At 41.0% G+C, this 23,298-nt stretch overlaps 1 protein-coding gene across 1 annotated transcript in view; it reads left to right on the plus strand.

Moving 5' to 3' along the window:
- RCL1 (RNA terminal phosphate cyclase like 1) overlaps positions 1–23,298 on the plus strand; it is a 31,666-nt gene extending 8,368 nt beyond the window's left edge. Inside the window, exons 4-9 of the mRNA XM_032205628.1 lie at positions 1,233–1,307; positions 2,604–2,728; positions 5,079–5,204; positions 10,522–10,678; positions 16,154–16,257; positions 21,597–23,298. Coding sequence (XP_032061519.1) covers positions 1,233–1,307; positions 2,604–2,728; positions 5,079–5,204; positions 10,522–10,678; positions 16,154–16,257; positions 21,597–21,747 — 738 coding nt within the window. The 3' untranslated portion in view covers positions 21,748–23,298. The remainder of the gene's footprint in view (positions 1–1,232; positions 1,308–2,603; positions 2,729–5,078; positions 5,205–10,521; positions 10,679–16,153; positions 16,258–21,596) is intronic.

Below are 23,298 nucleotides of genomic sequence, written 5' to 3' on the forward strand. Positions count from 1 at the left end.
TGTCCATGTATGTGCATATGCATGTTAGTGAAGAGTTTTGTTCTAAAAGTCAAATGTGTGATTAATGAATAATACTGAGGGGCTGGATTAAGGTAGTAAGGGGCTGTAACTTATATTTCTTATATAAATAAATTCTTGACTTTTTTTTTTATGAAGACATTAAAATATTGATACTTCTTACTGTTAAAAGCAACCCCAAATCCCTGTCTGTGAAGTATATTGGATAGCAGAATTTGAAAAATGAGAACTGTAGCATACGCTTATAGCAACTCAGCACTAACAGGTTGTTTCTAGGTATGTGCTAGTACTTTGTCAGTGGCTTATACTGTCTGCAAAGCAGAGAGAATGAAATTCAAGGATCATTGATTCTGGTTGAAACTGTGGAAAGGAGGGTGGGTTTTTTTTCTGACTACTCAAAGTGCCATCTACCGTCTGCCTGTTTTCTTCTCCACCTGGACTCTAGTTCCCTTTGGTCATGCTGTACTGGTCCTATCTCTCCCAAGCTGTTTGTTTTGTGTAATTCCTTGTGCTGTTGCACTGCTAAATCATTTTTGTCACCTTCAGCAATGCTACTGAAGTTTCAGCAGAAGGAAGAAGACAACAAAGGACAGTTGTTGTCTTAGTTAACAAACAGGAGTACCAGTGGCAAGGAAAATCCTGCTGAGACCTAGATCTGGTGAGCACCTGGCTCACAGGGAGTATGTGGATGACTTGTCACCCACTTCAGATTCTCCTTTGTCAACTAGAATTACTTTGTTTCCCAGAAGCAGACGGAGAGAAGCTCTTGACAAAAGGATGAAGTCTCTCCTGGCAAACAAAAGGCTTCCTCCAAAATATGAAGGTTCTTGCTGTCATCACAGATCTAGCTGTAGGAATTCTTTAACAATGTCATAAAAATATCATTTTTTTGTAACTGTTCATCAACAACTGGTAACTGCTCAGAGAAACAAATGAGCAGTTCTAGCGGAAACCTAATAAAAATCAGGCTGAGGAAGAAATCCAGAATAGGAAATTCCATCTCCATAGTTTGCTGTGGCAAATTTAGTGAGTAGTAAGATCTCGTGCCAGTTTGAGTAGCTGATATCTATGCTGCATTCCTGTGTCTGCCCTTAGAATACCTAGCACAGAAAAGCCTCATCCTTGTTAGGAACCTCATAATTCAATGATTTTTAAATTACTGACTTACATAACTTCCAATAAGGAGTCTGCTTTTTAAATTTTTTATTTTGTAGGTTGATAACCTTAAGGCCACAGCTTTACCCCTACTGAAAAAGTTTGGAATTGATGGTGAAGGTCTGGAAATCAAGGTAAAAAAATATTTCTTTCTTTGCCAGCACAGGTTGAAATGATGCTTCGAACAGCTTCATGGAACCGTATGCTTTTGGGCAGCGTAACCGTATACAGAGAAGGACAGCGCTTGCTGCTCTTTCTCTAGCAGATATCTGATCACATCACACATTAAATTGTCTCCTTCTTGATACATGTTAAATAGCATGGTAGCCAAGTGAGTACAGGTCAGTAGTAGAAGACATGCGAAGGCTATGAGTAGAGAACATGTCAAATATGAGTGACCTTCTTTGTTTCCTAGAGATTCTTGCAAATTAAGAAGCCTTTTTGCTTTCTTGTTTCTCATCACTTTAATTTTTTTTCATTCCACCTGTTTTTGTCCCATGCTTAGAGCTAGTGAGAAATAATCAAGTCTTTTTTACCAGCAGAGGAGCTGGATCCATATTTGGTTGATTATTGTTTGCTTCCAGTTTAGGAAATAACAGTAAATACTCTTTCCTATAAAGAGTACACTTTTCACAGGCTTGATAAATTTGAGTGAGTAATAGGTTTTTAGGATCAAGAGAGGAAATTATAGTCTTTCAAAATTAAGAACGCTCATTTAAAATGTATGAAGGCCCTGCTTGCGCTAACAGTCTTTACACGCTCTACTGTGTCCTCCCAGTTCCTCCCCTAACCCTGCCAGTGGTACAGAACCCCACGGTAATGTTGCTGGCACCACCAGGCCATGCCCCAGCAAAGCTACAGCAGTGCTGGTCTTCAGTTCCCCACAGCCCTCTCCATCCTCTCCCTTTAGGTGTTCCCAATGACCAGGGACAGGGCTAACCACTGGCTAGGGTGGTAGGATCAGTCTGGGATGGCCAGGCCTTTCTGTGGGAACAAGTTCATTTTGGTGTCACGTAAGCATGTCAAGCATCAGAGAAATGACACTTTCTTCAGCAGTGAGGTACAAATTTGCAATTAGAGACAAGTAGTACGCCAGTGTTGCCTCCCTAGTAAAGGCTGGGGGGTTTTGTTTGTTTGATTCTTAGTTCTTGGTGGTGTTTTCTAGTGTATGTTTTTCTTCCACTGAGAAGCCATGCCTACTGTACTTGAAATGAGAGAGGTGAGGAGCAAAAAAATAAATCTTTTATTGCTTATAGGTTTGGTGGAAAAAAAAATATTTCTGCTCTTAGGATGTCTTTTTCTTACCTGCACTCGCATAGTACTTGTAATGATAACAATTTATTTTATGTGAAATAAAAGCTATAATTTTTGAGCATGTATATACATTGTGTTCTTTACTAACCTGTTTTCTCCTCCATTATTATTTTTAGATCAACAGGAGAGGAATGCCTCCCAAAGGGGGTGGAGAGATACTGTTTGCTTGCCCAGTGAGAAAGGTCTTGCAGCCTATTCAGTTCACAGACCCAGGCAAAATCAAGCGCATCAGAGGAACTGCGTATCCTTCTCTTACCTTGTTTTTTTTTTTTTTTAAAAAATTGCTTTTAAAGAAAAGTCTCCCAGCTTAGAAACCCCAGGAGCATCCCTGTGTCAGAGTACACATGCAGACAACACACAGTGACTTTCCACAGAATGAAAACAAAATTAGATTCCACCAGCATGTCTCAAAAACACTGTGTTCAGAACACTGTTCAAAAAGCAACAATGAACAAGTAAATAAATCTAAAACTGAACGGCACCTTTCACAACCTTTTCAATAGCAAAAAAAAAAAGTTAAATTACCTTCTGTGATATACAAAGCAGCACTAAAATAGATATGTTTTGTCTGTGAATCCAGTAATAAACAATGTAGTTTTGTTATATGTCAGATACTTGGCATCTTGACTGTTAATGAGTCTAGCAGAATGTTGGATGGGCACCTAAATTTGAGTTCAGTTTACACTTCACTGCACGCATGTGAACTAAGCTTTCTGTTGTCTTACCAAAGGCAGTTTGTTAGCTCTTTGCCTGCTGAAGTGTCATGGAAGATAGAAGTGGGGAGGGATTTACTCCCTCATAAAGAAAAGGGCACAAAACTTACTTAATGTATTTTTGTTCTTCACTTTTTTTGCTTATTGCTTCTATACCATATGTCATGAACCTGCTGTCACCATAGGAAGAAAGCAAAAATCCCTCACAGCAGGGTATACTAAATATTGTAATTCAGGAGCTCCAGCTCTCTTGAGCATTGTCCAACTTGTAGTTTGATTTGCAATTATGAGAATCTCAGATGTGGTCTGGCTTTGATTCTTCAAAAGGAAAGCAGGAATGGGGGCAGGTTTCCTGCCAGAGGCACAGACTTGCAGCCTATTCCTCCTTTTACAGTATGCTGTCATAATTGTATGCAAGAATGGTACACTTTGACCTCTGTCATTAACTGCAGCATTTGGTTGAATGCAGTTTTACTGTGTGCATGGGCTGTTGAAAAAGAAAGGGGACAGCTCAGTGTGCTTGTTGGTTTTCATGGTCTTCAATGAAGAAAGTATTTCTTTTGCCCTGTTTATATCTTCAGTAAGTAGTTCTATTCTCTGTTTCTGTGTGATGGAGGGAGGAATGGTAGTGGCATTAGTGACATCTTTGTAACCTCACTTTAATACACAGTATGGTCCCAGGTGACTTACTGGAGTTGGTTGATGTATGTGAACTACAGGTTTCCGAACTTCCACTTTCCTATGACTTTTGGATTTTTTCTCAGGGATAAAGGCTTGCTTTTGGTAAGCTGGGTGAGGGACCCACTTATTTCAGTTTGGACTTTAAGTGGTCCTTCAAGCCAGTAGAAAACAAAACATTTAGACACATAAGTGTTTTTATCCCTTCAAGATGCAGCTGAACAATTCTGCTCCCTTACAGCTGGGGAGCTTGTGTTGCAGCAGTTTTTTATACTCACCCAAAATGATGAGTGCAGCAACTGAAGAAAGATTGGTTCTCTGATTATTATTTACTGATTTTGCCCTTAAGAACTTAACACTTCTGGTCTACCTCCTCCACAAGAGCATACTATAGAAACTTTCATAAAAGGAGGTTTTCTTCAGCCAGGTGGTAGGTTTGAGAGATGATCCCTGTGTTGCCATGTTACCTGGCTAAATGCAGAGCATGAGTCTGTACTAGATGGGATGGAATTGAGAGTAGAAATGTCTTACAAGTTTGAAAATATTTTGGGAATATCACTGAAATAGCACCTGAGCAAAAGGGCACAAAGCAGGTGCAGGAAGGTGGTAGTCTCGTCTTCCTCAGAACATTTATCTTTGAATGCTGAGTGACTGGATAACCAGTAAATTTAATATTTTCAGAGCACTGCAAAACAGTTGGAGAGGGCAAAGTTTTTTCCTTTAGCTTTTTTTTTTTTTAATTTTGTCTTTGGTAAAAACATTTAATTTCAACTGTCCAATTCCTCCCCAGGGGAAATGGAAAGAAAGGATTTCTTGTTGCTAACTCAGAGAAACTTCACCCATTAATATCATTTCGTAAGACACAAACAGCATGCACGACTTCCTGCATCATAAGAACCTACAGGATGATAGAATAGCAATTTAAAATTATTGAAAGGCATCTTTAAGACAAATTTTTATGTAGTCATACATAATAGGTTGTTCTTGTGTGCATTTCAGCTAAGATATATCAATGAAAAGACTGTAGAAAGCACTAAGTTTATGTTATTTAAATACCAGCTGTGCTAGGAAAATGGAGTAACATTCATGGATGGATGCATAGGACAAAAACATGTTTTCTGGAATAATAAGTTGGGACCTCTTGACCACTTCTGTCTTTTTTTTTTTTCATGATCACAATTCCTTAGCTCAGAAATGTAGGTACTCTGTCAGAGTGTCACCACAGATGGCAAACAGAATGGTGGAATCTGCAAGGGGCATCCTGAATAAATTCCTCCCAGATATTTATATCTACACAGATCACATGAAGGGGGTCAGCTCTGGAAAGTGAGTATCCAACTATTCACAGGCAACAGAAATGCAGTTTGGCATTTGTTTGTCTGCTAGTATATTCTGATCTGTAATTTTTCTGAGCTTTAGACCATGATTTTCTATTCTGCTGACATGAAATATTCCTTACAGGAGAAAATGGAATGATTCACTGGTTAACTATTGTTTCACTCACAGAATCATCAAGGTTGGAAAAGACCTCCAATATCATCTGGTCCAACCATCGCCCTACTACCAATATCACTCACTAGGCCATGTATCCAAGTACCAGGTCCAACCTTTCCTTAAACACCCCCAGGGATAGTGACTCCACCATCTCCCTGGGCAACCTCTTCCAGTGCCTGACTACCCTTTATGAAGAAATGTCTCTTAATTTCTAACCTCAGCCTCTCCTGGTGCAACTTGAGCCCATTCCCTCTAGTCCTATCACTAGTTACCTGTGGGAAGAGGCTGACACCCAGCTCCCCACACCTTCCTTTCAGGCAGTTGTAGAGAGCAATAAGGTCTCCCCTGAGCCTCTTCTTCTCCAGACTAAAGAGCCCCAGTTCCCTCATCTGCTCCCTCTATGACTTGTGTTCCAGACTCTTCACCAGCTTCATAGCCTTTCTCTGGACAATGCCCAGGGCCTAGATGTCCTTGTAGTGAGCGGCCCAACACTGGACACAGTACTCGAGGTGTGGCCTCACCAGAGCCGAGTACAGGGTCATTGCCCGGGTCCTGCTGGCTACACTATTCCTGATCCAGGTGAGGATGCTGTGTGCCTTGGCCACCTGGGCACACTGCCAGCTCATGTTCAGGAGAGCATCAATCAGCACCCCCAGATCCTTTTCCTCTGCACAACTTTTGAGCTACTCTCCCCCTAGCCTGTAGCGCTGCATGGGGCTGTAGACAAAGCGTGGGACCTGGTACTTAGCTATGTTGAGTGTCATTCCATCGTCCAGGTCCCTCTGCAGAAGCCTTCCTACCCTCCAGCAGATCGACACTTCCCCTCAACTTGGTGTCATCTGCAAACCTACTGAGGGTGCACTTAATTCCCTCATCCAAATCATCAATAAAAAGATATTAAAGAGGATGGGCCCCAACACCAACCCCTGGGGAACACCACTGGTGACTGTTCGCCAGCTGGATTTCACTCCATTCACCACCACTCTCTGGGCCTGGCTGTCCAGCCAGTTTTTAACCCAGCAAAGAGTTTGCCTGTCCAAGCCATGGGCAGCCAGCTTCTCTGGAATGCTGTGGAAGACTGCATCAAAGGTCTTATTGAAGTCTTGGTAGGCTATGTCAACAGGCTTTCCATCATCCACCAGCCAGGTCACCAGGTCACAGAAAGAGATGAGATTGGTCAGGCAGGACTTGCTTTTCATGAACCCATGCTGACTGGGCCTGATCCCCCTGTTGTCCCACATATGGTGTGTGATTGCATTCAAGATGACCTGTGCTGTCACCTTTCCTGGCACTGAGGTCAGGCTGACAGGCCTCTAGTACCCCAGATCCTCCTTACAGTTCTTTTCATAGATGGGCGTCACATTAGCAAGTCTCCATTCAGCCAGGACATCTCTGGTTGACCATGACCACTGATGATGGAAAGTATCCCAGCAATCGCATCCACCAACTCCTTCAACACTCTTGAGTGGATCCCATCTGGCCCCATGGACTTGTGACAGTCCAGGTGGAACAGCAGGTCTCTAACTGTTTCCATCTGAACTGTGGGGATTTCTTCCGCTCCCCATCCCAGACTTCCAGGTCAGGAGGCTGAGTTCTCTAAGGATAAGTGGTCTGGCTAATAAAGAGATGCAAAAAAGGCATTAAGAACCTCAGCCTTTTTTTTATCCTCAGTAGTTATGTTCCCCCCATATCCAGTAAAGAATGGAGAGTCTCTTTGACCCTCCTTTTGCCATTAATATATTTATAAAAACGTTTTTTGTTATCCTTAACCATAGTGGCCAGGTTGAGCTTGTGTTGGGCTTTGGCATTCTGGATTTTTTCTCTTCATATCCTGGCAACTTCCTTGTGCTCTGCCTGAGTTGCCTGCCCCTTCTTCCACCAGACTTAAAACTCTTTTTCTCCCAGACACACAGCAAAAGTTCCCTGTTCAGCCAGGCCAGTCTTCTCTACTGCTAGCTCATCTTATGGCAGGTGGGGATAGACCACTCCTGTGCCTTTAAGATTTCCTTCTTGAAGAGCATCCAGCCTTCCTGGACGCCTCTGTCCTTCAGGACTGACTCCCAAGGGACCCTCCTGCCAGTGTCCTGAACAGTTCAAAGTCTGTCCTCCAGAAGTCCAGGGTGGCAGTGTTACTGACCCCCCTCCTGATTTCACCAAGAATAGAGAACATGGTGGCCATGTTGTGGTCACTCTGCCCAAGAAAACTCTGTACCACCACATCTCCCACCAGTCCTTCTCTGTTCTTGAACAGCAGGTCTAGCAGGGCACCCCCTCTGGTAGGCTCACTGATTTTACTGATACTTGCTAGCTTTGTTGTCCTCCTGTCGTTTTTCTTTGAGGTTGAAGATCTGAATAACTAATTTATTTGTCTTCTTTCTGTATGCTCAAATCCAAGCATGCACACTTTTTCACAGTTTCTTCTCCTTGAAGTATTACCCTAAAGATACTGTTTTAGTTTCATAAATGTGCACATATAAAAATTACTGACTTTAAAGTATTTTTCCTCTTTTCTAATTCCCCATCATATTTAATATTCCAGGATAGTAGGTCTTGTGGCTCCAGATTGTTAACGGTAATCAAAATTTGGAAGCCTCTTTTTTGGGGAGGTATGAAGTTTTTGGGGTCTTTGTGTGTTCTTTTGTTGTTAGGGGTTTTGTTTTGTTTTTTTGTTTTTTTTATATATATATACCTATAAAGTGGAAAATTCAAATTAATTAGGGTAGCAACGTTATTTTTTCTACTTGCACAATTGGCCAGTGCAGAGGAATACATAATAGTATGGGAAGAAAAAATGAATTTCCCTTTCCATCTTGCTGATGCGTGTCACTCTCTGCTGCTTCTGTGCTATCTCATTGAGCATGATTATAGTGACACTTCAGAAAAGCTTTTCTTATTACCTGGTTCCTGTTACTTGTGTGTATATGTGTTGGCAGGACAAGGAAGGAAAGTAAAACACGTCTCGTTTCCAATGCTAATTGCCAGGGATGAGTAAGAACAGTAGCCTATCTGTGCCCAAACCAAGCTCTGATTTCAGAATACAGAATCTTGAACTCTATATCCCTTGCACAGTGACAAAAGCTTCAGGAAATAGATCTGAGCATCTTCTTCCACCTGTAATGTTTTTCTGAACAAAAACTTCCTGGTTCTGTTTATAGAATTTACAGAAAAATGTTTGTGCAGATACTTCCTAATCCTGCCTGCATATGGATGAGGCACTAGATGATTTTATTTTTTCTTTAGGCAGTTTGCCACATGCTACTGAATGATAACAAAATCTGCTAGTAGGTATAATTACTAAAGAATATATGTTGAAGCTGTAGCCTCTAAGAAATAACATCTTTGACTGTGATTTTGTCTTGCTGTCTAGATCACTCTCAGTCTTTCAGAGTAAGGAAAGAAGAGAAACATCTTTAGCATATCTTCTGTGCTGCTTAGCAAGTACAGACAGTTGAATATATGTGGGAATCACAAATAGCTTTTTGTTCGCTCCCTACTGAATTGCCTGTAAAGGGCTTACTCTTCTTTGACACTTGAATAGTGTGTTGTGGTGGTTTTACCCTGCTGGGCAGCCATACTCCACCACAAGCACTCTTTCACTCCCCCTCATCAGAAGAAGAGCAGGGAGAAGACAGTATGCTGGGAAGGAAATAAAGTCTCAAAGATTGATACAAGGATAATTTAATTAAAGGGAAGAGAAGATGGGGGGGGGGGGGCAGGGTGGGGAGGACACAAGCAAAGACCATGTGGAAGTACAAAGGGAAGAAAAAAAAATTCTCTACTTCCCATCAATGAGCAATGCTCAGTCATGTCGTGGAAAGCAGGACGTGACATGTAGCAGTTGTTTGGGAGGACAGTCTTTGTAACAAGAGCTGCACCTTCTCCTTCCCCTTTCCCACCTTTTATTGCTGATCGTGACACCACATGGTGTGGAATATCCCTTTGGTTGGTTTAGGTCAGCTGCCCTGGTGATGTCCCTTCCCTGCTTCTTGCCCACCCCCAGTCTGCTGGTTCTTGTGGGGCTGGAGGAAGTCCTGATGCGGTGCCAGCACTGCTCAGTAGTATACACAACACTGGATTGATACCATTGCTGTTCTAGCTACAGGTGCAGAGCACAGCACTGTATGGGCCACTGCAGGGAAAGATAACACCATCCCAGCCAGACCCAGTACATGTGTTTACTGGTGATTTTGTTTTTGTGATTTGGTGGTGGTGGTGGTGTTCCTCACTACTCTGGGTAGGTTTGGGGTCAGTGGCATTATTTTAATTAAGTTTGAGTAGTGGAGGCAGCAGGAGTCCAGAACTGTGGGAAGTCCTGTAAGTGGAGGGAAGTTAAGTTAACCTTATTTTGAATGGCTAGCTGTTAGTGTTCTTCTAGAGTCTATAAATACAAAGATCTTGTGTTTTTTTCCCTTGTTATAGCTCTTTGATTTCTCAGCAAGCCATACTCAGACATCTGTTACTTTCTTGTAGCAAAAGTGTTTAACACTCACAATAGCATTTTTTAGGATCCTAAACTCTCAGTAAAATGCATTTTTTTTTCTTCAAATTATATGTTCAGAATTCTTGTGTGGTTGTAATGATCTGGATGGTATTGAGCTGTAAGTGAAAAGAAGTGACTGGAAATTCAAGTAGTATGAATCAGGTTCTTTCATCCTCTTTCTTGGTGCTAGGACTATGGTCTGATCTTGCTACATGGTGAAGCTTCCAGGGAAAGGGATGGATCCCTAAAGAAAGTCAGTTTTGGTTTTGAACATGACAGAGAAAAAACTCCAGATACTTTAGAAATGTTCATCAAAGATTAGTTAAGTAAATATGAAAGATACTGTTGGTTTTGTTTGTTTGTTTTTTAACAAAAAGTGTTATTTCTGAGGTTTGATTGTTTTGGTTTTTTAGTTACTTTTCTTTTTAAAGAGTTTGTGCCAGGAATATCCAGCACAGTATATTTGGTGCTAATGATACTGGGTTTAACTTCTAAATTATTGTTTTTTTCAGGATGAACAAAATGTATAAAACAGGAATTTTGTCAGTAAGTCCACATTTCCCGTAGTGTCTTATGAGTGGGGCTGCCTGTGAATTGAGGAGGAGGTTGACATTTCTTCTTGGCTTCTTAATCAATTTTGTTTTCAAATCAAATGCACTTTTCTTACAGATCTCCAGGATTTGGCATGTGCCTTATTGCAGAAACCATCAATGGCACTTTTCTCAGTGCTGAGCTAGCCTCAAATCCTCAGGGCCAAGGAGCAGCTGTGCTGCCTGAGGAACTTGGCCAGAATTGTGCTAAGCTGTTGCTTGAGGAGATCTATAGGGTAAGTGGCCAATATGTTTTCTGTGTATAGCTGAAGGGGAAGAAGGTGATGATACATTGATGAAGCAACAGGTGATTTGGAGAGTACCCTCAGACAGGCTGAGTTCCAAACAGAGCAATGATTTTATGCTACAAGCATATTCTTGATCCGGATTAGGAGTGGTTTTGAATGGTCACGTACTGGTATAATGAGTTACTCTGCCATGTTAATTCTTGTGCCCAGGATATGTTAACTACAGATCATAGCAGAGACAAATTTTGCTTTCATTGCCTTCTGTCTGCAGCAGAGGTCACTTGGCTTCATGTGGTCACCTTACATTTTTAATCATAACACATAAATGGTAATGCTCTTAAACTAGCAGTGGGAATGGGATTTTGTGAGTGGGAAAATATGAGAAAGAGGAAGGAAGGAAAAAAGTAGCTAGCCTCAGTGCTGGCCACTTCACTGTAGCAATAACAAACTCAAATGTCCTGAGGTTTGTTATATGAGGAACTGGCTAATTGGTTTGTTAGAAAGGACGTAGGACAGTTTCCGTAAGAATCTTAAGTGCATCACAATTTCCCACAGCATGATTATTTTTATTAAAATGCTTGTTTTCATTTGTGGTGAGACTTCTAATAGATGACCACCTCTCGGTCTAACAAATTATTTAGCAATTACTGAGCTTCTGATTTAATAAAGAAGCTATCCACTCTTGTTGTGTATCTCCACAGATGTTAAAATAAGCAGTTGTTAGTGCTGACAAAACACATTTGGCCTTTAGGAGGCAGCCATCTACAGATTGTACTCAATGAGTTAATAAATAAAGATTTATTTGCTCTGAACTAGAATAACCTGTTAGGACATGGCAAATTATTTAAAATACCATTAATAATAACCTGTTTTAGGTAATGTAGTCAGTTATAAAAATGCCCCTTTGTCTTAGACTTTATATTCATCCCAGTGGATAGGTTGTTCATCTGTTATCTTTTGCTTTCTCTGCTGCCAACACATCTTCATCTGTCTGAATTACCAACTTGTCCACTTGTTCCAGTCTTCAACTATTTCTTTATTTTTTCAGTGTATGCTGGAACTCAAATATAACCCTAGCATTTCCACTGAAAAGTATTTCATGTATTCCCTTCTGTGTCTAAAACTTGTCTTAAATGCACCATGTTGCTAGACTTTCCCTCTCCTCTTAGATGCAGGTAATGAAAAAGATTCCAAAAATATTCTTCAGTTTGCCTTTCCAAACAGCTATATAGATGCTTACGAAGGACAGTGTCATTCAGAGAGACAAAGAATACAAGTACTGTTACAGGTTTGCAAGAACTCTTCTGTCTATACAGACTGGCAATGCTGTTACTGGTAAAACTGCAAAGGATCATTTCTAGTCCAGGGTTCTTGTCTCAGAAGTGCCACAAACAACTTTTTTTTCCTGGGTGCAGGTCAGACCCCTTGTATTTGAAAGTCTAGCATGCATGGAGAGCTGACAGCCAGTGAAACCATCTCTAAGTTTCTACTAGCAATTGTGTAGCAACAGTTAGCTATTTTTGAGGGGTGAATTGGAAAATCTTACTTTAAAACAAACAAACAAACAAAAAAAAAAAACAGGTAAAATTCAGTACACTTGTTACTTTGTGTAGACCTTTTGGAAAAGATGTTCAAGCAGGCCTGCAAATCCAATTTCTACATGTTTTTATCAGCAGCAATAGCTACTCTTTTCCCTTGAAAATAATCATCCAGCACTTGACAGATTGAAACTACTGCTGGGAGTCTGTCCAGATGATATACTTTCTGCAGAGTCAGAAGTCAGAACTACCAAAACAAAGAAGACTGAAAAGGCCATGACTAGATGATTTTAGTTTTGGACATACTGCAGCCAGTAAATGTGTTCAGTCAAATTCTGCAAAGCAAACCCAGATAGTACATATCTCAGGACAACAGAAAGAGGTGTTTGGGGAACACACAAGTCTTTGAATGATTAACTGATGGGGCAGGGGTTTTCACTGTTTTTGAAGATCAGACTCTTAGTGAACGAGGCTGCTAGCTGTGGCCTTCTGTGACAAAGTTGGCACTTGAGTTGAGGAATTTATGTTATGACACTCTCACAGAGTGCTCAACAACAATTTAAAAAAATATATATTTTTTTGCAAGCTTGGGTCAGTTTGATCCAGTGTTGACACGAAAGAGGATATAAAAACATTCCAAAGTGTGTGATATTTGCGTGTTTTGAAGGTACTGTGTATTATGTTGTTGTTTCTTTGCCTATATAACATGTCTGGAGAAACAGTAAAAAGTTGGGAAAGTTATGCATGGGACAAGAAGAGACTGCTTTGAGCAGGAAGTCCTTAAGACCCACTCTCTTTACACTTGGTACTCACTGAAAACAGGGCTTGGGAGAATTGTTCTCCCTGTGCTTCAATTGCCTGTTTACTGCTTGAAACTGTTTCTCCATCTGTGCCTTATCTGTAGGTACTGTGCTGCGGGGACTGGAGAGGTTTTGTTATAAAAGAGCATCCTGGCAGCATCGAAGATGATTCTCTGCAGAGCGTTTTAGCAGTCAGGGTCACCCACACTGCTACTGGAGTTCATTACTGTTTAAAGGGGCTCACAGGCATCTCTTAAAGTGCTTGCTTAATGCTTGCTATTAGATGAACTTTACCACCTAGTAAATCTAAGGATTTGAGTCTTGCTGTGCTAAGTGCTAAATGTGCCTATTACTAAACCTTCAAAAAGAAATTGAAGAGGGCATGTGATTCTGGGAATCTGTGGAGCTTTTTTTAATGTATCTTTGTTGAAGGAAGGATATCAGAGCTAATTGACTAATAGTAAATGGCACAGTGCTAGTTACAGGGGCCCTGAAAGAGGGACGTGGAGTGACTAGTTTTGTCTTTAGAAATCTCTATGCAATTCTTACCTAAGCTTAATTGTGGAAGGGCAATAAAAAAGGCATCCTTTTACGCATTTGAAAGGAGCTAGTCATGGGAACTTTATATAGTAGGTGATCGGCAGAGTGGAAGGGCCTGGAAGAACTGGAAACAAAATGAATGCTTATATCCCTAATGATCAGGGGAAATTGGGGAGGATATAATACCTAATTAAGTCTGAGCTCTTCTGTGAGAAAAGTTGCAGTTGTTACGGGAGCTTCGGAGGGCATAAGGGGTAAGGCTGTTGTTCTGTGTAACTAGAGGTAATACAAGTGAAGCATTTCATTGAAGGCTTAACTTTGAAGACGACCTTGCTTCAGTGCGATATGTCTCAGCTCTATCCCTCTGAAAACAGTTTTGCATTTCACCTAATGAATGATACACCTCAGGGTGTATTGAGGCATGCAAGTATACACCACACATGTAAGAGAGAAAATTGTGTTTATCCTAAAGTTGTTAGCAAGACTTAATTAAAGCTGGGTTCAAGCTCTGGAGAATAATCCTTTTCAAAACACTTTTGTCAAATGCCCAGAGTTATTTTTGTTCATGCATGTAGACTGTGATATTTGCATTGCAGCATTTCAAAATTGACTGGATTTTAAGTGGCCTTTGTCTCTACTTATGTCCTGGATCCGTCTCTGTTGTCAATGGAAACAGTAATGGAGAAACTACCATAAACTGAATCAACATGAACTACAAGCTGCATCCTAGGCTGGTAACAGTGACAGCTGTTTTGGAACAAATGTCAGCAGTTTGGCTCTGACTTTGCCCATCCCATTTCTAGTGGGAGGATTGTTCTTTTTGCACTCCTGAGTAAGCAGCAGGTAGATTGAGGGAGAAAAGTTGGCCTCCTTGGGAGTGGCATTTCTTTGTATTTAAGTTGACACAAGCTACTGTTCTGTCAGCATTAGATTACAAACAAATAACTTAATTTGCCTGTATGGCAACAGCCTATGTGGGAATGGGCATGACAATAGATTGCTAATGCTTAATAGTAGGGATGACTGACTCATTGCAGCAAGGGAGATCTTGTTAGCAACTAAGATGTGATGGATGCATCATGTGTTGATATATCATACAGGACATGGTAGTCTCTGCTGATTGAAGCTTTTTTATATAATAGGTCAGATAGCATTAGGTTGAATACGTGAACCTCTCAACATTGGTGTGGTAGATTCACGTAGTTTAAATGACAAGGGCTGCTGTAAAAGTGTGTTTCTATGATTTAGATCATGGTGGTATACGTAATGAAGATGTTTCCTTCATTGTGGTATACTACCTGTTAAATGAAGTGCAGAATTTGTTTTTTTTAAAGGGATGGGACTGAGGCTTCTCATACAGATACAAGGCCATCTTGAAACTTAAACATTTGATATCTCTCCTTGGAAAGGTCCTTCTTTCTGTACTCTTACTGGGCAAGTGTAATCAAGTTGTCACACCCTTTTTTTAAAAAATCCATTTATTCCAAAATTTATTTTGCTCCTCCTTTGCCTTTTTGAATGGTGATAGCTAGAAAATGATGACAGTTTTCTCTTTGCCCAGAAAGGTAGTTGCCAGTTTACCTCATTAGAGAGTTCAGTTTTAAAAGGATGGCTCTGCAGTTTTGCTTTTTCCAGAGAGCCTGTTCAGAGGGTTTAGCATCAGTTCTTAATCTGCAGAAAACTGTTCACTGACTTCATGGGGCTTTGGATCAGGATGAACATGAGGAAAATACAAAATAATTTTATGTCAGAAATTTTCCTATTTTCTATGTGTTTGCATAGTCATACCTAGTAAATTCTCCCTGCACTAGTATTGACTGAAGGCTACCCTTTTAATTTGTTCAAGTTTTGTAAACAATGAAAGCCTAATTTGGATATTCTAATTTTTATATTTATCATAGTAGTTAACACTTTCTGCATACAAAACAATTTACCGTGCACGTATGACTGATTCTTGTACTTACTTGACTGTCATATATGTAGTTCTACATAGTGGCTCTTTCACAAAGCAATAAAAATATTCCATTCCATTATAGATATGCAAAACCACAAAAATTAACAGTAGGGGTTTAGGAGGGTGTATGTCAATCAGTTTTTAACTTACTGTTTGCAGCTGCTAAGGCTGAACTATTATTTGTCTAAATGTAATACTTTATACTTATCATAAGGTACTGCAAATCCTGTCATCTTCAAATGTGCTGTGCTACAGTTTATTAAGTTATTTTCAGTTTACTACAAAGAGTGGAAATGCAAATGTTCATGTCACCTTCCTGCTCATGGTTGTTATTAGAGTTCAGAAATGTTTCGATTTTGTGGTGTTGGAAGAGAACAAGTTAGGAAAAATGGGTGGGTTTTTTAGTGTGACACGGTTATTGGTTTTTGGTTGAGTTCTGTTCCTTTCCCAGCTTGTCAAGTGAAATTAATTTATCATCATTACAAAATCTAGATTTTTATCTTTTTGGACCATGAAAATTGAGAGCACTAATAAAGCCTTTTTTAAGTATATCTTTCTCCTCTGTTACTCTTTTCCCATCCCAATTTCTGGTTTGTACAGAGATTAATTATTAAAACATTTTGGTTTGCAGGGAGGCTGTGTAGATTCAACAAACCAGAGCCTTGCTCTGCTGCTCATGACCCTTGGACAACAGGATGTTTCCAAAGTCCTGTTAGGACCTCTGTCTCCATACACGTAAGTTGTTTTTGTTCAGTTTAATTACCTAGTCCTGTTTAATTTGGTAGTTTTATGGCAGATATTTTTCTGTAGGGAAGATATTGTCTAAGTCAGAACAACAGAACAACTTGTACCCATCTTCAAATAAGACAGGTGGTGTAAGTTACCTTATACTTATTTCTACATGTTAGAAGATTATTTCCTTACTGTTCTATATTATTCCTGATTCTGAGGCAATGAAAATTACAGAGATGGAGTTTGTTGTTGGTTGTTGGTCTCGTATTGTATGCGTACGTCAGTTAGCTTTTTGTTGCCTAGCATACGCTACCTTGTTTTCCTAGTGATTTCTCTGGAGCTGTGGCATTAAATGGCATGTTTTGAATGGCTAGCCAAATGTTAAAGCTGTGACTGTCCAAAGGAAAAAGCTCAAGAGTTCACTTTCTGGAACTGTGTGCAGCCCCAAAGCTCTAGCCCTGTCGAACAGTGGAGTTTAGTCATGTCCTTTAGTCTTGAATTTTGTTAAAGATTTGTCTGTGGCTGGTACTTGTTCAGAGGATACAAAAAGAATAAATTTCTCATATTGTTAGTTTCAACACGCGGGTAGGTAAAGGGAATCCAGCATCAAAAATTTCATTTGCTCTAGCAGAATGATGAGTGGCTGACAGTTATTCATAGAGACTAAGGCGTTTTTTCTTTAAGCAAGATGGGGGCGGGGGTTGTTTATCTGGCAATGGTGTCAAACAATAAGAATATGAACTGTCCTTTTTCGGTTATCATGGTACCGGTGCTGTATATGTGAAAGGTACAGTACTGTGATAACTGAAGAATGGTGGTGCCATCACATGAGATCTAGAAATTGCCTAACTGTTATTCTCAACACCTATTATCTTGGAAACAACATTCATCAGATTTTGAGGGGGAGGACAGAAAAGCTTTCCATTGCAGGGGTAAAGTAATCCCATCTGAAGAGCATATGCATGTGAAAGGCATACAAAGTAGTAAATACCAGTGTTTGAAGTGCACAATTAAGCAGGTGAAACAAAGCAATGACATGCATTGCTCAAACCTTTTTTTAATACCATACAAGTCATGCAAACACGCTATTTTATTTTGTAAGCGGGCTGATTTCAAATGGGTGGCTTGTGAGTTCTGCCAGTCTAGGTAGTGTATGACAGGGATGAAGGTCAGGAGCAGACATTCTGGAGCAGCATGTGTTACATGAGATCATGCAACTCCTCAGTACCCTCGTGCCCTCACTAAAGCAGCTGGTAAAGGGTTAAGAAATTTGGCCCTTGAGCGGCTCATTAAATGCACAATTTAGTTTTTGAACTAAATTACTGTCATGTTCCATTTCATTGTCTCTCCTTCCCTCTCTTGGGACTGTGACATCTCTGTATTTAACACTTTAACCTCCAGACTCCAAAGCTGGAGTGTATAAACCATATACACTAGGTTAAGTTCCCTGTGTAGCACAGCATAGCATGGATGTGACAGTTCAGCTGGTGGATTAGAGCACTGTGAGGGGAATATGGTACTCTGGGATACATCCACCACAATGAGGAAATGTGTTCCACATCTGTGCATTTCCCTAGCAGATCCTTTGCCCCTGCTAATGTGGAGGTAATGCCGTGAGCAGTGCTGTCCTGAGGAGGGACTCCAGTCCCACAAAGGCCACTTGGTCTGTGGCCATCTGGATCATATTCTCTTATAATGTATTCCAGATTTCACAGAAGTGAGTGCATGTCTGTCAAGCTGAGCTTAATACTGGGTGCTGCCTGTGCCACCACCTTGCTGAATTGTGCACAACAACGCACTTTAAATCAAGCAAGAAATGAGGGTCTTGCAAGATGGGCTAGTCTGCATGCAGGTGAATTGGCATGAAGCAGGACACTGAAGGAGAGCAGCAAGAAAGCACAACTACCAGCCTGAGTGGCCTCAGGGAGGAAAAAACTTTGGAGCACAAGTACGAACAAACTGTGTTTGAGAACTGCTCAAGAGCTGTGGCATGCAGGCCACCAAAAATGTCAGGGGAAAACTTGACAAGACCGAGATGAATGAAGGAAGAAAAGGCAGTCATAGAAAGAAAGAAGGAAGAAAAGCCACAGCCTGAGGGAAGACTTGCCACAGAAGGTGGCACCTGCCTCTGCTCCACCATCACCATTGGTGTTTATTCGGCTGCCACCAGGGAAGTAACTGTTGGCTGGGCAGGGCCTGTGGCATGGCTCATGGCACGGACACTCACTGCAGGCATGCTAGTGTCCTACCCCAGCCCCATTAAGCTGACCTCCAGACCTGGCTCCAAGGCTGTTTAGGGGTTTCAGCCAGAGGGAGTGGGAATAGGCACAGCCCCCCTGCTCTCTCACTTGCCCTTTCTCCCTCCTCCCCTGGGTGGGCCATGATCAAGGCCTCCCCTTCCCCACATAATGGGCCAGGGTGGCAGCAGATGGGGGCTGGGATCTGGTACTCAGGAGCAACTTGGTCTGGGCTTGAGAGCAGAGACTTCAGGCCAGGTCTGGCAGGGTCAGCTCTGGCACCCTTGTGTCCCCTGGTGTGATGGGCAGTCTGGGGGGACTGTGAGTGAGCTCCCCTGTGCCCTGCTCTGTTTTTGGGGTAGAGGAGCAAAGAAGCTGTTGTTGGTGCCCAGTTCTTCTCTGGTGGTGATTGGCAAGCTGGTCATTTTGCCATGACAGCAAGCTAAAATGTGTGAAGTGGATGTGTTATCTTTGCTGTTTAGCAGGCTTCTGGGAAAAGATGGCAATTCTGTAAACAGACTTTATGCCTTTTTTCTTTTTTATGGTAGTACAATGATTTTTAATTTGGAGGTGGCTTGCCCTGAGGAATATCTCAGGTGTGGCTCAATTAGCCTGGCTTAAAGGAAAGTGCTAAGCTCTGCCTTGTTCTTCTGCCTGAAGATACAGACTAAAATTCCAGCAAAACAAACTGTGCTATACTTCTCAGTCCTTCCATCACTCCTCTGGTCTGTACATGTGTGTTTGGTGCAGCCACCTCTCTTATTTGGGATGTAGACCTTCCCATACCTAACCTGTATCAGCCTCAAGCTAATACCAACCCACTTCCTACTTCATTTTGTCACTTATCCTTGTCTCTTACCCCTCTATTTGTCCCGTTTCCAGAGTTCTTACCTCTTCCCACTGCTCGCAAATCTCCTTCCTGGTCTCCAGGCAGCCTCCCCTCCCTTCCCATTCCCTTAAGCCTGTCTCATTTACCCCGAGACTGTGGCAAAGCCCTTTTGCTTTTTCACTCTGTCTTTACTCAAAAGAATAGGCAGATCGGCATGGAAGCCTACAAACATACAGAGAGGTACAGGCTGAACCAATCCCATGAACATGTTGCAGATCTTGCTGGTCAGCTCCAAAGATTTTTCCCCAAAGATTTTGGTTCCATGCTGCCTTTGTGCAGCATTTGTGCAGCTTGTTCTGTGCCCTCCTTGCTATTCAACACTGTGTTCCTGCTGTTTTGGGCTCGGCTGCTTGCATGTCACACTGCCAAAGCTCTGGGAAAGGACCCAGCTAACAAGGAGGCTGGTACATAGCTTTTGCCTGTCAGCTTTACTGAAGCATTTGTGCCAACGTATGCCCATTTGCCTATTATAGCAGCAACCAGAACCCTTGCAGCTGGGGAGGCATGGCAGAAAGGCACTCTTAATTTTGTCCTTTAAACTCTTAACCCATTCAAGAAATGAGAGCTCATGCCTATAACTTGCTGGTCACTAAGCCAGGAAGGTGAGGTGAAAAGGTTTACATAACTGAAGGAGCCATGTGCCCATGTTCACCCTGCAGAGGTATTCAGCTGACTGCTCCAGAGATTAATCACACATCTTACCAAGCACAGACCAGTGTCGGTAACAGCAGCCTCTCTTTGCCAAGCTACTGCTGTGTCCCTCCTCTCCCCGTGTATGTATCCAAGCACAGGAGCAGCATTACTCATGTGGGTAAAGCAAATTCTGTTCCTGCAGCTCTCGCTGTGCTTCATGTTCGGATACTCCTGAATTTCTGTGATTAAGAGGTACCAGGAGGCCCTGTGATGTTTAAGTGAGGACTGTACTGTGCTCTTGGTCTACTCCTTAGCATTTTGTGGGTACTTTCTGTTGATTTAGGTTTATGACATAAGTGTGATAAGCTTGTGATGATGTTCTTAGCTTGCAAAGCAGAGGCTTTTTTTCAGAGTGCCAGCTGCACAAATGTGTGGACTGGAACTTAGCCTAAAAATACTACATGCTAATTGATGTAGGAGATTAAATATTAGTTCAAGGCTGCAGACTTGCCTGTGACTGTGACTTGAAGAGACTAGAATTCTGTCATGAGCAATTATTACTTTTATATTTGTAACACTTTGGTGCAACTGCTTATTTCCTGTTTTGAAGAAGCTAGTAAGAATGTCGCCTTCAATTGTTTTTTTGTTTGTTTGTTTTGCTGTTTTTATTTGTTAGTTCTTTTTTATGCTTTTCACTATTTTTCCTGTTGCTGCTCCTGTGGTCAGTATGCATTTAGAAGTACAGTGTCCATTTAGTCTCTTTATGCCCCCCTTCTAAAATGATGAAAGGAAACTACTTTGGGTTTTTTCTCCTGAAAATCAGCAGAGAATAGAACAGAAAAGCTCAGTTGGAAGGGACCTACACAGATCATCGGGTCCAACTGTCTCACAACTTCATGGCACACTTAAATTAAAGGGCATTATTCAGATGAACACCGACAGTCATGGGGTATCAATCACCTTGCTAGGAAGCTTGTTCCAGTGTTTGACCACCCTCACAGGAAATAAATTTTTTGTAATATCCAGTCTGAAAAAACAGGAAGAATGAAGAATCTGGAAGTGATTCGAAAGAAACACATAACCCAGAAGTGGAATAGTTAGCAATACAAATCAAACACACTTTAGGATCTGATATCTCTTTTTTGACGTAGCAAACCTTTTGGCTATTCCTATTCATCTTTTATTTCTGCTTTAAATACTGGGAGATGATTACCATGGATTAGTACTGGGTTCACATGGCCCTGGTGGAGAGTCAACATCATGGGTAAGTGACCTTGCCTGGCTACACTTTTTTTTTTCTCCTGTCTTCCTTAATCACATTTCTTCCTTCACCACTGTTTGTCTTGCTGTTGGCAGGCATTCCTTCTCTGTCTGCTTATATAGAGCACATGGTGATTTCAGTAGGGGTCACTAGCAACAATGCAAGTAAGAATTTTTGGAGCTTGTAGGTTTATTTCTCTGTACTAAGCAATCTTCTCCTGCTTATTGTACTCATTGTGCTTACTGCTGGAATCAGCCCTGGTAGGTACTGCTGGTGGGCTTTCTGTTTTGTTTCTTAAATTCTGTTGTTTTTTCTCCCTCAGAATTGAATTTCTGCGACACCTGAGAAGCTTCTTCCAGATCATGTTTAAAATTGAAACGAAGTCCCCTGAAGAAGAACACAAGGGTGGAGAAAAAGTCTTAATGACGTGTGTTGGCATTGGATTTTCCAACCTTAGCAAAACAATAAGATAAGAAGCGTTTCCAGACTATGAAGTGGGGTGCCAGAAAAGACTGCAAAGATCTGATGAAAAAACATCTTCCCCCGTGCTTATTCTGGCAGAAGGAAAACCAGTGCAGAGGTGCTAAAGCTTGCTGCATGGAAACAATAAAGCTGACTTTAGGCTGTTTAGACCTGTCCTCTTTGCAAATGTAATGCCACTATTCTGTATTGCATGGAATGGCTGGCTGGAGTCTCAGCTGGCTTGGGGCTCTTTGCACTGTACTCCACTACATGGGAGAGATGTGCCCCTTTTGTCCTCATGCCCTTTATTCTTGCATCCTCGAGCCTTAAATGTAGTAGGTGCCCTAGTTATGTCTATCTACAAACTTCACTCTTAGCTTTTTCTAAATGGTTTAGATAGAAAGGGGAAACAAGATTGACCAAAATGAGATTTGCACTACAAAATAGATGGTCACAAGAGATACATTAGATTCTTGAGATATCTGTGGAATTAATATTGGCATTAAAGTAAAAGTACAAGCTGGGACTATTATTTTTGGCGCAACATACATTGTGTATAGAATTTGTCAAATGCTTCACTCCCACTTATGTTGACTAAATTAATTTTGCAGGAGGGGAAAAAATGCCTGCCTTCTAATTTTCTTTAATGCTAGAATACTGAAGTAGAGATCACAGTCTGTGCTGATTTATTTTATCCTTCTCTGCAAAGATGGCATGGGAGGAGAAACCTTGACAGTTTCTGAACTGTCAAACATTCCTTTCATGTTTGGCATGTAACACACTGTAGTTCACAATTAGTTTTGAAAGGTAACAAAAAAGCTGTTCAGGGTTTCATGAAGAAAAATATATTCATTTAGTGCCATCAAGTTATGTGCATCTTCTCCATTTTGAAAGAGGAGTTACAGGCAATGAGCATTGTTTGGATTGACTGGTGGTAAAAGTTCCTATCTTGCTATAAATACTTACGCGAGAAAGAGTTTTGGTAGATTCCATGCAAACCTGTTGAGCTTAGTGCTGAACTCCTGACACAAGGAAAGATATTTATACTTGACTTCAGACTACACTCAATGTGTTTGGAGTAAAATAAAACCATGTCGAAAGCTGGTATATTTATAGAGCAAGTACTAGTGACTGTGTTATAATGGTTTTGCAAACTTCATCTGATGCCACTGTAAAGTGGGCATTACCTCTGTAATATCAAAAATGTGTATTGGACTGAACAGAACTTTGACAAAACATTAGGTATTTGATTAGTGCTTTATGAACTAGTGGAGGCCATGAGTCATTTTTTGTACTGTACTTTGTTCTTGCTACATCTGTCTAAACATGTTTTGGAAAAAAATAAAGTATTTTGTCCTAAAAAAAATATTTTCTTCCCCTTTAAGAACAAAGAAACCAACTAACCTTTTCCCCATCACTGTAAGATGGTACCTCAGGTGATAAAAGGCTATTTTAAACAGTTAAATGAAAAGAACAATTTGGGGTGGTGGGAGGCCATTTTTGTAACTTAGTACTCTTCCAAAATCTGATTTGCAGGTAAGCAAACCCAAAATAATTTAGTA

Source organism: Aythya fuligula, chromosome Z (assembly GCF_009819795.1).
Source record: "Aythya fuligula isolate bAytFul2 chromosome Z, bAytFul2.pri, whole genome shotgun sequence".
Classification (NCBI taxonomy): Eukaryota; Metazoa; Chordata; class Aves; order Anseriformes; family Anatidae; genus Aythya; species Aythya fuligula.